The sequence below is a fragment of the Dermochelys coriacea genome, chromosome 14 (assembly GCF_009764565.3).
Source record: "Dermochelys coriacea isolate rDerCor1 chromosome 14, rDerCor1.pri.v4, whole genome shotgun sequence".
Lineage (NCBI taxonomy): Eukaryota > Metazoa > Chordata > Testudines > Dermochelyidae > Dermochelys > Dermochelys coriacea.
Genome location: NC_050081.1, coordinates 14180070 through 14194314, shown reverse-complemented (window position 1 = coordinate 14194314; position 14245 = coordinate 14180070). Strand labels below are relative to the sequence as shown.

The 14245-nt window shown below is 47.5% G+C and overlaps 1 protein-coding gene across 2 annotated transcripts in view; it reads left to right on the top strand.

Moving 5' to 3' along the window:
* LOC119842989 (CMRF35-like molecule 7) overlaps positions 1-6321 on the top strand; it is a 29603-nt gene extending 23282 nt beyond the window's left edge. For both annotated transcript variants that reach the window (XM_038371875.2, XM_043496420.1), the window contains exons 4-7: positions 2075-2184; positions 4464-4516; positions 5003-5143; positions 5771-6321. In XM_038371875.2, coding sequence (XP_038227803.2) covers positions 2075-2184; positions 4464-4516; positions 5003-5143; positions 5771-5923 — 457 coding nt within the window. In that variant the 3' untranslated portion in view covers positions 5924-6321. The remainder of the gene's footprint in view (positions 1-2074; positions 2185-4463; positions 4517-5002; positions 5144-5770) is intronic.
* The last annotated feature ends 7924 nt before the right edge of the window (positions 6322-14245 follow it).

The window sequence follows — 14245 nt, the reverse complement described above, 5'->3', positions numbered from 1 at the left end:
TTCCGAAAAATGCGTGTGTCGTGCACCTTTCCGGGCCAGCCTGAGTTAAAGTCCGTGAAATGCCTCTGGTGATCCACAACCGCCTGGGGAACCATAGAGAAATACCCCTTCTGATTAATGTACTTGGTGTCTAGGTGGTCTGGTAACAGAATTGGAATGTGTGCGCCATCTATCACCGCAGTTAGGGAAGCCCATTTTGCAAAGACATCCACAAGGTCATGCACGTTGCCCAGAGTCACTGTCTTTCAGAACAGGATGTGATTAATAGCCCAGCACACTTCCATCAAACACAAGACCAATGGTCAACTTTCCCACTCCGAACTGGTTAGCGACTGATCGCTAGCAGTCTGGAGTAGCCAGCTTCCACAGTGCAACAGCAGGGCAGCTCTTGTTTTTGTGTCCTTGTGCCACAGGGCTGGGGCGAGCTCATCACACAGTCCCATGAATGTGGCTTTCCTCATCCGGAAATTCTGCAGCCACTGCTCATCATCCCAGACATGCATCACTATGTGATCCCACCACTCAGTGCTTGTTTCCGAGCCCAAAAGCAGCGTTCCACTGTGGTCAGCACCTCCATGAATGCCACAATCAATCCCATGTCGTAGCTACTACGCGTGGCGAGATCAGTGTCGAACTCCTCTTACCTTTGTAGTTTAAGGAACGACTCCACTGCCACTCATGACATGTTAGTGAGAGCGAGCAGCATATTGGTCAACAGTGCAGGATCCATTCCTGCAGCCTGAAGAGACAGAGCGCGCAGTACACAAACCATTGAAAGAAGGCGCCAAATGCACACAGAAGCACAGGGATTGCTGGGATGCGAAGCAATGAATCACGGGGCATTGGGACAGGACCCCACGATCTCCTCCACCTTCCCACAACTCTTAGCAGCAGAAGAGGAAGAGATGCTCTGTGGGTAGCTGCCCGGAGTGTACCACTCCGAATACCGCTGCAGGTGTGAACACGCTATTGCACTGGCAACTGACAGTGTCAACACACAACAGCAGTTTCCCTTCAGCGCTCTCTGAGCGGCACAGTAACTGCCAGTGATATAATTCTGCCAGTGTAGACATACCCTGAGTCTAGGACAAATACCATTCAGGGTCTGCCGGAAGGCAGCACGAAACCCGATTGGAGGCACATGAACTCACATCTTTGGTCTGAAGCAGCAGCATTGAAGTCAGGGCTAGATTAAAGCAATCGGAGCCTCACTGACACCACAACACAGGACCCCACAGCTGCCTGCCCCCTCCCAGACCAGCCCTGAACCACCTCCACCTGGAAGCTGGAGCAGCAGGGGAAGTAGCATAGGACCCCACTTATCCCCTCCCCTTGAGAGGATCAAGGTTGCATGAGAAGTCACCTTCCCCACATGGGTAGGGGAGGGGGCAGCATCCCAGCAACCAGGTTGTAACTGCTCAGGAGGGACTCACTGTGCTCTTCTCCTGCAGCATACAGAGTTCTCTGCTGGGGGGCATGCAGTAGGCAGGGCCCTGCAGAACAGAGGCTCTTGAAGTGAGCTCTTCATTGATATGCATGGGGCAGTTCAGATCTATTTTCACTGCTATACTCAGGTCACATCAGCAAGCCTTTCTCGGCAAGCAGGAGGGCTGGAGACTTTTTTAAAAATGAAAGCTGAGACTGCCCTCGTCACATGCCTCCAGGGGCTGAGGCCACAGGCAATGGCACCCAGAGGTTTTCTAGACACAAAACAAAGCACACACTTCACTGGCTGCCAGTTCCCATCTGAACCCATCACTGAATCCTTCACTGAGCATTAGGAATGTAAATGTAAAAAATTAACTGGCGGCTGAAGTCAAGGGACTAGCACTTAGACTGTAAGGTAGAGAGTTAGGAGATCCACAGTCTGTTCCCAGCTCTTCCACTATCTCACTGTAGCACATTGGAGATGATCACTAAACTTCCATGCCTCAGTTTCTCTCTCTGCAAAATGGAGGTAATACTCACACATCTCAGTCAAAGGCAATGAGCTCTTTGATTAAAATGCTACCTAAACAAAGTGCAAGTATCAAGCAGGGTAAAAACAGACTCTCTTTTTCTCTTGCTTTTAAAGTACAACAGACCCAGTCCTCCATATCCTGACACCATGCATCCTGCTGGTTCTACTTGTGATTTTGCTCACTGCTGTACTGTTTAGAAGGATGTCGCAGAGGAGACACAAAGGTAAAAATTATCAATCACTTTCCCAAGTGATAAGTATTGAGGACTTCAATAGCTCAGACATAGGTGAGATTTTTCATAGGAGTGGGTGGGTGAGATTCTGTGGCCTGCGTTGCGCAGGAGGTCGGACTAGATGATCAGAATGGTCCCTTCTGACCTTAGTATCTATGAATCTGTGAGTCATTTTACTCATCAGCCAGTGCAGCCTGCATGTTCTGATTCATTTCTCTGACCCGCAGTGCTCCTTCCACCAAAGGTAACTGCAGAGAAACGGTCTCCACATATATCACAAGCATCTAGCCACAGTCGCTCCCACCCCAGCAACTGCTCACACAGAGAGGACATGTGAAAATTGGAAGGCAGTAGGTCTCCACAAGATCAAACCCCAAGAACCCCCAATCCCAGTCATAGCATAGGCACCTAACACAAGCCAACTGGATGGGTGGGCGTGTTTATTTCTAAGAAGTCTGCAATTTTTTTAAGTTCATACATTCCAATATAAATGGAAAGAAAACAATTGAGAAACACACAGCAGTAGGGGGTCTCCCACTAACCTGATGGTGAATCACCAGCTCTTTGCCAGCTGCTGTTACAAAGGCTTTCCGTACTTTGAAAGCCCCAGACTGGCTTAGATTTTGCACTCTGGGAATTGCTGAACCTCTGACTTTATTAGCCACAGCTGGGCTAGCCAGGTTCAAATAGCCAGAAGCAAACAGACCAATTCCCTCCTTCCTGGAACAACCTCTGTAAGACCTCCTTTTATTGGGTAACACTGATCTTTCCTCCTAGCTTCAATGACCTGCAGCTGGGCTTTAATGAGCCCCATACATGGAGGTAAAACCCTGGAGTTCTCTTTTACTAGCTCTGGCACAAGATGAGAAAGAAGGCTGCAGCTATTTAGAAAGCAAAAGGAAAGTTAATGATTTTTCCCACCCTGCCCGTGTTGCACACATACAAAGCAGAAGAGCCAGGGCTTGTCTAGTGAGAAAGTTAAACCAGTTTAACTTCCCTTTGTTCTGGCACAGGAAATGTCTTGTGTCCACACACAAAAGGTCTTATATCTGTATCTCACGAAAGCTTATGCTCAAATTTGTTAGTCTCTAAGGTGCCACAAGTCCTCCTTTTCTTTTTGTGGATACAGACTAACACGGCTGCTACTCTGAAACTGGTCTTAATCTGTTTATCTTGCACCTTATTTCAAAAAAATTAAGCCTCTATGGAAGCAACTTCACTATTTTGGTGGGAGTTATATCAGGGCATCCCCATTCTACTGTACCCACAACCATTCTGTTCGCCCTCCGACTGCTATCCCAGAGTGTGTCATTCACACCCAAAGTGACTTACCTGGTTACCTGTTTGTACTCCATTACCCTGGAGCCACCTTAACCACATGACCCTGCTGGGCTTAAATGCTGCTGGCACATGCCCAAGATCTTCTATTTGCATCTCAAACTAGTTACAAGTACACAGAGCCTGAGGCCACCTTGTCATAATGTCTCTCTGCATTGCTGGTGGCAGCCAACTCTCCTTTGGCAGCATGGCTGGCTCCATGCACCAAAGAAATGCTCCCAAAGCTGGGCATAATGATCTCACCATGTGAAGCTGAGGCCAGTCGGACCAGTGTTAAACTCTCTGGCAAGTTTCTGCAGTTCTTAACTATGGGAAGTCCTCCCTGGGTAGTGTTGCCTGGCTCTGTTCTCTCCTTGCCAAACATATCCTCAGAGTCCTAACCTCATGGTAGCAGGAAAGAGGGGCTGAGCTGTGGAAGAAGGACAAACACACTGTATTACCAATGATACCACTTTCCACATGCAATGAAAAGCATAGTGGATCTGGGGATCCACAGACTTAGAACCACTTCTGTGCAGGTTCTCAACTGCAGCCCGCAGGTCACTTGCAGCCCAATCTGCACAGAGCTGTGGCCCATGTGACATCCTCAGGGTCATACAGGTAGTACTAGATGCGGTGCACAGTGGTAAATAGACAGAGAGACTGAGAACCACGGATTTAGACCTACAGGGCTGAGTCCATGTTAGCACCACCGGATCACCCAAGTTCAGTGGGTTACATAGGCACATAGGTGTTTACCAAACTCATTCTCAAAAAGCGCTTAGATGATGAAAATTGCTGTGTGTTATGCCTTTTCCAAGGATAACTTCATTTACCTGGCACAGCATAAAGGTGCTTAGATATTAGTGTGCTGCGGGCCTTAGAGACACCTAGACACACATAAAAATAGCTTGACGTCACTTTGATGCACTGCCTCTTTCTTGTTCTTTCAGCCCTTGAGGGATTGCCTGGACAAAGGGAAAAGAATTTACATCCCTATCGGCTGGTAAGGCAGACCCGAGGCAGATGCCTGAGTTTAGAATATTTCACACATTGCTCAAAAACGGGAAAAGGCAGTGTTCCAAGGATCGGTCACCTAGTGCGGACTGATCTAAATATCAGCCCTCGAAAGGGGGCATCTGTCTCTCCTGGGCTGAAGTAACTGCAGATGTGACCCACACTAGCACAACGTGTGACTTTCTCCCCCTCTAGTGGCTGGTCCACATAAAAGAGTTTACTACAACTAGCACTTAGCAGAGTTACTGCTGTAGCGTAAGTGGTGGCGGTTTCAATCTTTTAATGCTGAAAGTGTCAAATTCAAGCCCCACTGATAACTCTGTTTAGGGGTCATTATTCAAACACATTCAGCAAAGGTGCAGAGCAGAAACTGATTCTTGGCTTCTCTAGCCCTAGAGCTCCCCAGTGTGGCACTTTGGGAAGAAGAGACTCAGAGTTTTCGCTTTGTTCTGAACACCTCACATGCCTGTTTCAGGTACCTGGAAACACCCCATCATCCTTTGTTACCAGTGAACCTGCAGCCTCTTGTAAGGCAGCCATCTGCATGACGATGGAGGAGACACCCAACTCGGCAGATGATGAGGCTGTCTATGAAAATGCCATACATGAGACCCAGGTAGAAAGAAAGCCCAATGGTTGTCACTGTTGCTGAGCGCTGCTGGAGAGTGTAAGTCACCAGCATGGGAATTCTTCATGAGACCAGATCAGGGGATAAGGCTGGTCAGATGTTTTCCAATGAAAAATTGGATTTTCAACAAAAGAATTCATAGATAGCATCTGGCCTCCTCACGACGTTTTGATTTTTCATCAGAAAACCAAATATCCAAAAACTGGAACATTTTGCAGTTTGGGGCAGTTTTCAACTGGAATTTTTTTTTTTTTTGTTTTTGTTGCTGAACACAATAGAAAATTGGGTTTTGGTTATTTGATGACAAGTCCAAGTTTTCCATGGAAATGCCAAAAATATTTGGGTTTGTCTTAATTTTCCATGGGAAAGAGACATTTTCCCACTAACTGATGGAGTAATCAAGTAATGAAAAGAATCTGTGGGCAAATTTTTCCCTCTGGCCCTTCCTGCACAGAGCCTTTTCCTCTGTCTTAAAGATCACTAGTCTCATCTAGTGGCAATAGCTAATGAACACTACAGGAAAGTGCAACAGAATCAGTTGAGGTCATTTTTCGCTGGTGCCTGGAGCCGCTCCAAAATAATCTGCGTCCTCTGATTCATGGTGTTTTGTTTCAGGCTTCAAGATCGACAGAAGAGGTTGTTCCTGGCACAATGAAATTTCCAACCTCGCTTCAGCGGACCACCTGTGCCAATATGAATCCAAACACACGCAGTAGGACATCCCCCTCTCGTCCTCAAGGAAAGCGTGGGAAAAAAAATACTGGATGAAGCTCAATGCTCTTGGAACATTCCCCCTCCTACTGTTTGAATTTTTAGCAGCTTGTTCTCATTTCCCTGCAGTTACATAGAAGCTTTCAGATTCATGTTCCTCCATTATTCTTCTTATGGCAGGTTCCCCCTGTACTGAGATGCTAGTGATGGTGCTGCTTGTGTCCCATTCCCAGCAAGACTGTTTTCACAGATTTACTTACCTGTCAGTGCTTCTCGTTCTTCACCTCAACTTGAAACAGAACATATTCCTGGTGGCTTCACCTTCTGGATGACTGGGAGCATTTCTAGAAGGACTTTGTATGGGTCTGCAGGTTTAGCACACTCCCCCTATGTCCACCAGAATTTTTGTGCTTTAAAGTTAGACAATTGTTAATAAAAATCTCTTTTCTCTCTTCTGGACTGAGTTCCTTGGAATGACTCAATAACAGGGTGCAAGGGAAAACATGGGAAGGGGCTAATGTCAGATTGTATCTGTAATAAGGGATCAGCTCAATTCCTTCGGGAGTGTAGATATGCCCATAAAAGATAGTCTGCACTAAGCTGTATTTCCACTCTCCCAGGATTTGGAATCTCTTAGAGGTGTTTGTCTCTCTGCATCCATGCTCAGGGGTATCTGAATCCTTATAATTAATTAGTAGCAAAATTTCCCAATGAACAGCTCGTGCCAGTGCGACAGGAGAGTCCCCCTGTGATGAACATGTGAAACGGGGTGCAGAGGTAGGAGAGCAAAGAGCCAGATTCACAGATGTCATAAGCAAGTGCAATTCTACTGAAATCATAGAGACAGAGTCAGCAGAGACAGAAGCTACCTTGTGTAGCCTTTTATTCTATTTAATGTTAATTATGCTTCAGTGGGTTCAGCTGTGGCAGTTACAGTCTCAAGTTCAACAGAGTTATCTCTGTTTATTCTGGATCTAGAGCCCATAGGAACACATGAAACCACAGTCAAATAACACAGACATTACAAGAGCATCTAGCTTTTAGCAGTTTTATTAAAGTTACCAACAAAATCATAAATGTCCCAGCATATACAATTCCAAATAAAGATAGGTACCATATACTAGTTGTAACTACAGCCATACTCACCTCCTCCTAGATGGTGTAAGAGCCTGTTGGCCCTCTCATGGATTGATCATCCATACGGGAGTGGTTCCTGCTGAAGTTTCTCACAGGAAGCTCAATTTTCCTGCTCTGGGCACCCTTTTTTATACTATGATTCTGTCTGTACCTACATTCCGTGCATGGACATGAAAGTGTCAATCCTCTCTTTCTTATTTGACTGTGTCCCCTAGAAACAGAAGGAACCCTGAATTCTATAGACTGGGTAGGTACCACCTTTATCTTGCGGTTAAGGCACACGTTGGAGACAATATGTGTTGTTACAGCATTTTATAATTTAAATTTAATCTTCCCAGCTAGACTTTTGCAATATCACCAGTTGGTACCTCTTTTCCCATAATCTTTCGGGTTATTTCTCAGTCCTTGATTTATGCCTTCATTTCTTGTCTCCAAGGCCTAAAATAGCTCAGCTTAAGTCTTGCAGGCCTCAGCCCACAGTTTCTTGGATTTCAGCTTGTCTCACTTATGTCTACTACATAGTTCTTCTAAATACGGATCAATCTTATACTTTTATAACCCTACAAATCAACTCTAATTAACATACAATGACTATATATGGTATAACATATTGATTGTGTGATGTTATGATTAATCAATATGAGAGGGCCAACAGGATCTAGGAGGAAGTGAGTATGGCTGTAGACAGTCACCGTCTTGTCACACTCACAGTGGCCTCTGTTTAAAGAGGAAGCTGTTGGCAGGGTGTTTATGAGGGCGCCCTACACCAAAATAGTCAGCTGTCCTAGCACTACAAAGCCCATCTCTTCCCTCAGGTGTTTGGGAAGGGAGCAGGGCCAGATTAACCTTTTGTGGCCTGGCACCAAACATATTTGTGGGCCCCCATGGAGGCAATGGGGCATGGCGCGGGGAGGTCGGTCTCCAGAGCGATTGGCCAGCCAGGGGCATGGAATGGCAAGGGCGGCCCCGCTCCGCCCAGCCCAGTGCGAGGGCACTATTTACAAACCAGCAGTTGCCAGACACACAGTGGCCCACCCGGACCTGTGCTGCTAGCATGCCCCATGCCACGCCATACAGCCCCCCCACCCAACACCCCATAGGCGCTGACTCTGTGGGTGCTCTGGGTCTGGAGCACCCACACAAAACAAATAGCATGTGCTGAGCACCTGCCGGCGGCCCCGCCTATCAGCTCCTCCCCCTCACCCCCAGCGCCGCCTGTGCACCGCTGATCAGCTGTTCACAGCCCCACCACAACTGCCCAGCACCCCCACTCCCTAGTGCCCCAACACACAGAGATCTTCCCGCCCCCTCACATGCCAGCATCCCTCTGACCCCCCAGAGACCCGCTCCCCCACACCCTGCCTCCCGGCCACACGCACTGGGGGTCCTGCTGGGAGACAACTGTGCCTCGGGAGTGGTGCGATCAGCCAGGCCAGGGCCTGCCCCAGCTGGGCTCCCTCAAGACCCACTTGCCTGGAGGGGCCCAGCCAAGCCCCCCACACTGTCCCACACATCCCCCGAATAGGCCAAGATTGGCCAGGCTTCTGCACCAGTCCCAGGTAGTTCAATTCTGGGGAGACAGGCAGGGCCTCACAGGTGGTGGGAAGCAGAGACTGCCCAGAGCCAGAGGTGCACTGGGGTCTGTCTGGGGACAGAGAGAAACCAGCAGGTGGGACCAGGGGGCAAAGAGGAGCCCTCGGCCAGCCAGTGGGTCGGCTAAAAGGCGCAAGTGGTGGGTGGGAGGTAGCCAGCGGGCTGGCGGGGTCTTGGGGTGCAGTGCAAGTGGAGCAGGCTGGTGCCTCTTCTGAGCATGGGCCCAGTTCCATGGCACCACTGGCACCATTGTAAACCTGGTACTGGAAGGGAGGGATGCATAGGCTGTTGGCATTTCATGGCATATCATGAGCTGGGATCAGTGACTGGAGTGTGCTCTAATGAGTGGCATGACCACCTCTCTAAAAGAGAAGTGGTTATTAAAGAAAACAGATACAACTACAGACACAAGCAAACAGGCTTCCACATAGCTTAAATTCCAGCTTTACCTCTTTTGTTTACCGGGGATAATAACCTGCCTGGATCTCTAGGCAATACACTGTGACAACTAGTGGCTGAATATCATAATTGCCACCAAATGTATCATTCAAGAGTAGAGTTGGTTGGAAAATGAGATTCTGTCCTGCAAAAAATGTTAATATTTTGGGGGGAAATATTGTCACAAATTAACAAAAAGACTGTAATCTGTAATAAGTGACCATTTCAATTCCTTCTGTACTGTAGATGTGCCAATAAAAAGTAGTTTGCACTGAAGCTGTATTTCCACAGACCCAGGATTTGGAATCTCTTAGCGGCATCTGTCTCTCTGGATCACATATGCAGGGGTTTCTGAATTCTATATTTTATTAGCATATCAAACTTTTGCAAAAAAAATTGTTTCAGGTCCACTGAAACATTTCATTGGGATAAATTCAAAACCTGGTGATTTCAAGCCTATATATAAAGTCAATTTTGAAACAGAAAAATCAAAACATTTTGTCCCGAAAAATTCTAAAAGAGAAGTCTTGACTTTTTCAGAACAAAACAAAAAAAAAAGAGCCATTTTTTTCCTAAATGTAATTCTGTCAAAAATCAACGCGCTTTCACCAGACCATTCACTTTCATCAAATCATCATTCTCCACTGGAAAACTGTTTCAATGAAAATTTTCTGACCAGCTCCATTTAAGTGTGTGTGAGCGTGCATGTGCTGGGGAGAGGGGGAATGTTGGGGGAATGTTTTGAGGCAGCTGTTGCATTTATTGTTGCCTGTACTCGCTTGTATCAGGAATCCTGACCTGCAGCAGCCAGTCTCTGGGAGACTAAACGAGCATTGCTAGCCTGTAGTAGGCTACCTGATCGGCTACCACTGCCTGATTGGTTGGAAGAGCCAGCAGATGGATCTTAAGCCCAGCAGCAGTGCAGAGCAGAACTGCTCAAAGCACTTGCCCAGGTCTGTGTTAGCTCCTCTGTCTGGCTTGTTCCCAGCCCTGCCTCACTTCAGTTAATCAGGTTCTGATCCTTGGCTCCAGCCAGAATCTGGCCTCTGACTCCAGCTCTGACCGTTGGCTTGAACACCTGGGCTCTGACCAGGAGGCCTGACTCCTGCTCTGATCACTAGGCATGACCACCCACGTCACAGCCACTGACAGTTTGAGTATATCTTTTATATATGACAAATGCAGCTAGAGCCCCAGATAGAAGCTTTTCATGTGCTCTATAAAGCTAAACAAATGTATATTAAATCATGGAAGCATTGCAGTAACCAAAACTCATCTCCTCAACAGCTCCCATCGCAAACTGCTTGTTCTCTCTCTCTCTATCTCTTATTTTACCATCTTGCTTTATAAAGTGTATAAGGGACACATATGGTTCACACAGATCAAAAGGAATTAGATAAGAAAAGAGTAGCGGAAGTGTTTGGGTGCCATTGACACTGCAAGTTTCGCAAACTCCAGTCGGAAGCATCACCATCTCAGAAGCTGTGTGCATTTTTGGTGCATTTTAAAGAAAAAACATGAGAAAGGGGTGATAGTTGGGAAGATGCAGCTGTCCTGTGCTGGGTAATTCTCCTCCTTCCAGGTGAGTGGTTCGTTTTCATCCTTTCATGCCACTGACTTTACCCAGGAGGTTGATTCACCAGTGGACTCAGATTCCTTTTCTTCCCTTCTCCCTCTGTCTGCTTTAGTAAAGAGAGAATCTAACAGGGTATGAGGGGGGTGTGGTGGGGTATATTGTGTAACCTTAGCACTAACTGTTGGTTATTGTGTTTATAACACCAGTGGCACCAAAAGAGAGACTCCCTGAGATATACTTCTTATTAGGGTCCTCCGGTGCATTGTATGCTATGTTGTGTAATGCAACATGGGCTGAGAGAGGAGTCCCATGAGGTGCTACTCTGTATCCTCTACCCTTCATTAGAGTTTTGCTTGGTTTTGTTTTTCAGGCTATTTCTGTGAGCTGATTGCCCCTGGAGAGGTGAGAGGGCCCCTGGGTGGGTTGGTGTCTGTACAGTGTAGGTACCAGGAAGGATTTCAGCAATATCTGAAATACTGATTCAGGGGAGCAGAATGGAAATCCTGCTCCAAAGATGTTGAGACCGCAGGGTTGGAGGCTGAGGTGAAGCAGGGCAGATTCACCATCTGAGACAATCACACCAAGAGCACATTCACTGTGACCATGGAGAACCTGACACTGGGAGATGCTGGGTCCTACTGGTGTGGGATAAATGTAAAAAATAGACGTAATTTCAATTCTCCTGTCAACATGACTGTTTTTACCAAGCCGAAAGACAAGTCCCTGTTCTGCTCTCCTTTTGGCAAGCTGGGGCCCAAATGTGGATGAAGGGGGCTGGAAGGGGAGCAGTGAGAGAGAGATAGACCAATTTTCTCTGTTAAGACAACAGCCACCTCTGCAGGATGATGGGGTGGATGCTGGAGAAAGTTGGAGGGAGGTGCAGTTATTGGGGAACGAGGCAGGAGATTCCCAACTCAACTTTCCCTCCTTCTATGATGCACCCAGCAGCTCTGGCCTGGTGCTGTCACTTGAAGCTCTGAGGTGTTCCTGCTTCACTGCCTGGCCCCTGGGTGGCTGGAGCTGACAATGGCCACAGAGCTGGGCATCAGCACACAGCAGATCTGCAGCCAGAGCCCAGCACAGCCAACTGGGATCCAGGCATGCCTTCAGCCTGCCATCCCCGGGCCCACCTCTTTGGCAGGAAGTGGCCAGGTATAGTGGCCTGAAGATCTTCCCCCACCACACCCCACAATAGAAGATGCAGCAGCCACTGAAGCTCAAATGGCTCCCGGAGTGGCAGCTTGGCTGTGATGGGGATGTGGCGGGGAGGGAATGGGTCGATCATGTGGTCAAGGGATCACGTCCCTTTCCTCAGGAGCCACTTCTGCATTCTCAGCAGAGGGGAGGCAGCAGGTCAGAGCATGGAGATTGGTTTTCCAAGCTTCGGGGCACTGCAAGGAAGCAGGTTCAGAATGGAGGGTGGTTCTGAGCTGCCGGGTTAGCAAGGAAGGGGGACAGGGGTTTCTCTTCCTGGGGGCATAGTAGTGTGTGGGTTAGGGGTAGCATTTCTGGGCTGATGGGGGTTAGGGGAGTTCTGAGATGGAAGCAGGGAAGGTTGGATTGGCAGGGATGAGTGCAGGAAGGAATGGAGTCAACTGGCAAAGGAGGGTGTGGGTGCTTTGGGGGATGGTAGGGTAGAGAGATTGGAGGGGAGTAGGAGAACCAGTGAAGTGGTCCTCGAGGAATACATACTGTTTTCTCTCATTCTGGGCTGCTTTCCAGCAAATGACAATTCCCTTCAGAAAGAGGAAGGGGGTGGGACTGGCTGTCCTTTCTTTTTCCCACCAACATGCTTCCCGTTGACTCCATCCTTCAGCCACCACCTGCAGGGAGAAATGGGGCACAGATTGTTACCTGCAGCCCTACTAGCCCCATTGCCTATTCTGCTCCCAGTGGGTGTTTAGTTGCCAGGCAGCAACTAATTCGGAAGCGAGTTGCAGTCCCCCAGCCCTGTGCTAGGATCCCCCAGCTGCGCAGCCTCAGTATTTCTAAGGAGGCTGCCTGTCGGGGGGGCAGGGGGGGACTTCATCCTCACCCCTCTGTTTTACTTCATGGGAGTGTTGTGTAGTGACTTTAGTGTTTGGAAAGAGCTTCTAGATCCCAGGACAGAAGGTGCTATGGAAATAAGAAGTGAATATTAACACAGTATAGAGTGTGATATACTGACATCCAATACTGACATCCAATTTAGTTTTCCTGTTCTGCTGAGTTTCTCTATTTCCATTTCTAGATTTTCCCATCTCACCAGCTGCACCGAACTCAGGAATGCTGAATCCTACACATCCGAACAGTCACTTCACCTGGGGATCAGATCTGGACTCCAAAAGGTCTACAGGCTTCATTATGACTGTAATTCATAGCACATTCAGGCTCCAGTTATTCCGCACTCTACGCTGATTGCCTCAGACAATGGAGCGCAGCTGTTGTAAGCTGTGGCGTTTTGGACCATTCCTGTAGAAGAGACCATTTTCATGTGGGAGCTTTTGCTAGCACTGAAGGATCTTTTCAACTTTGGTTGTATTGAGTGGATGGATTTATGCTGATGTGCCCTTGTTTGGTTTGGTTCAGTAGGCCAGGTCCGCACTGAGTCTAAAGAGAAGCTGGAGTTTGGTTCAGAGGGCTGTATTGTGCAGGTGATGGAAAGCGGTCACTGACTGGTGCAGTTGGCCGGATCTCAGTTAGCACCTAGAGAATAGACCCATTTCCTTTTGGATCAGTGGCAGGGCAGCACGGAGGTAACCTAGACTCAATGGGCTGGATTTACTGTGGCACAGCAGTTTTGATACATTTCTGGTCTTCTGAGCTCAGCATGTGTGTCCCTGAAAAACAGTTACAGGTCAGCCCTGAAACTTAGAACTGCAAAGCTGTGAGAGCTGCAGTTACCCCCTTACTTGTTGCTGTAACTTGGCTCTAATTCGATCTCTTTTCTGTCTCATCCAGAGCTTTCAGGAGCGTCTGTGCAGAGGGACAAGAAAATCAACCTGTCAAATTTGGTAAGGCAAATCATAATATGTTCTGGTAACATCACCTCTTAAATGCTGTCCTAGGGAGGTGTAATATCACAGGTGTGGGGGAGGGGAGAAATAAAGCAATTAATGGCTTGCGAATACTCGAACTTTTAAATTACTTTACTTCAACCCTGTTCGTGTCCCTCTAGCATTTGCTTTCTGCAAATACCCTAGGGATCAAGTTTTCTACCAGCAGGAACGTTTGACTAAATGGGGAATTTTAAGCAAATATTGCACAATATTCATACAAAAGCACATTTTGAATTTGGAAGCTTGAGTATTCACCAGGGGAATCAGTGCCATGGATCATGCTTGCCAAACTGAGGAGTGGAATTGTACCATGTGACCCATTTATCCAATCATAACAGCTCAAACTTTTAAACTTGCAACAAATTGCTCATGAATAAATTACAGACCAGGAATTTTTCACAGAAGTTGTTCATCAAATAATTTCCAATAATGAACTTGGGGGAAAAAAAACAAACAAAAAAAAACCCCCAAAACCCCACCCTGATTTATTCTTGGAAGACAGGCCAAGCTAGCGAAATAAATACCTCAGTAGAAACTTTTCACCAAGCCCCTCATGGTCCTTCAACCCCCTAAAGCAGTGGTGAGCAACCTGCAGCC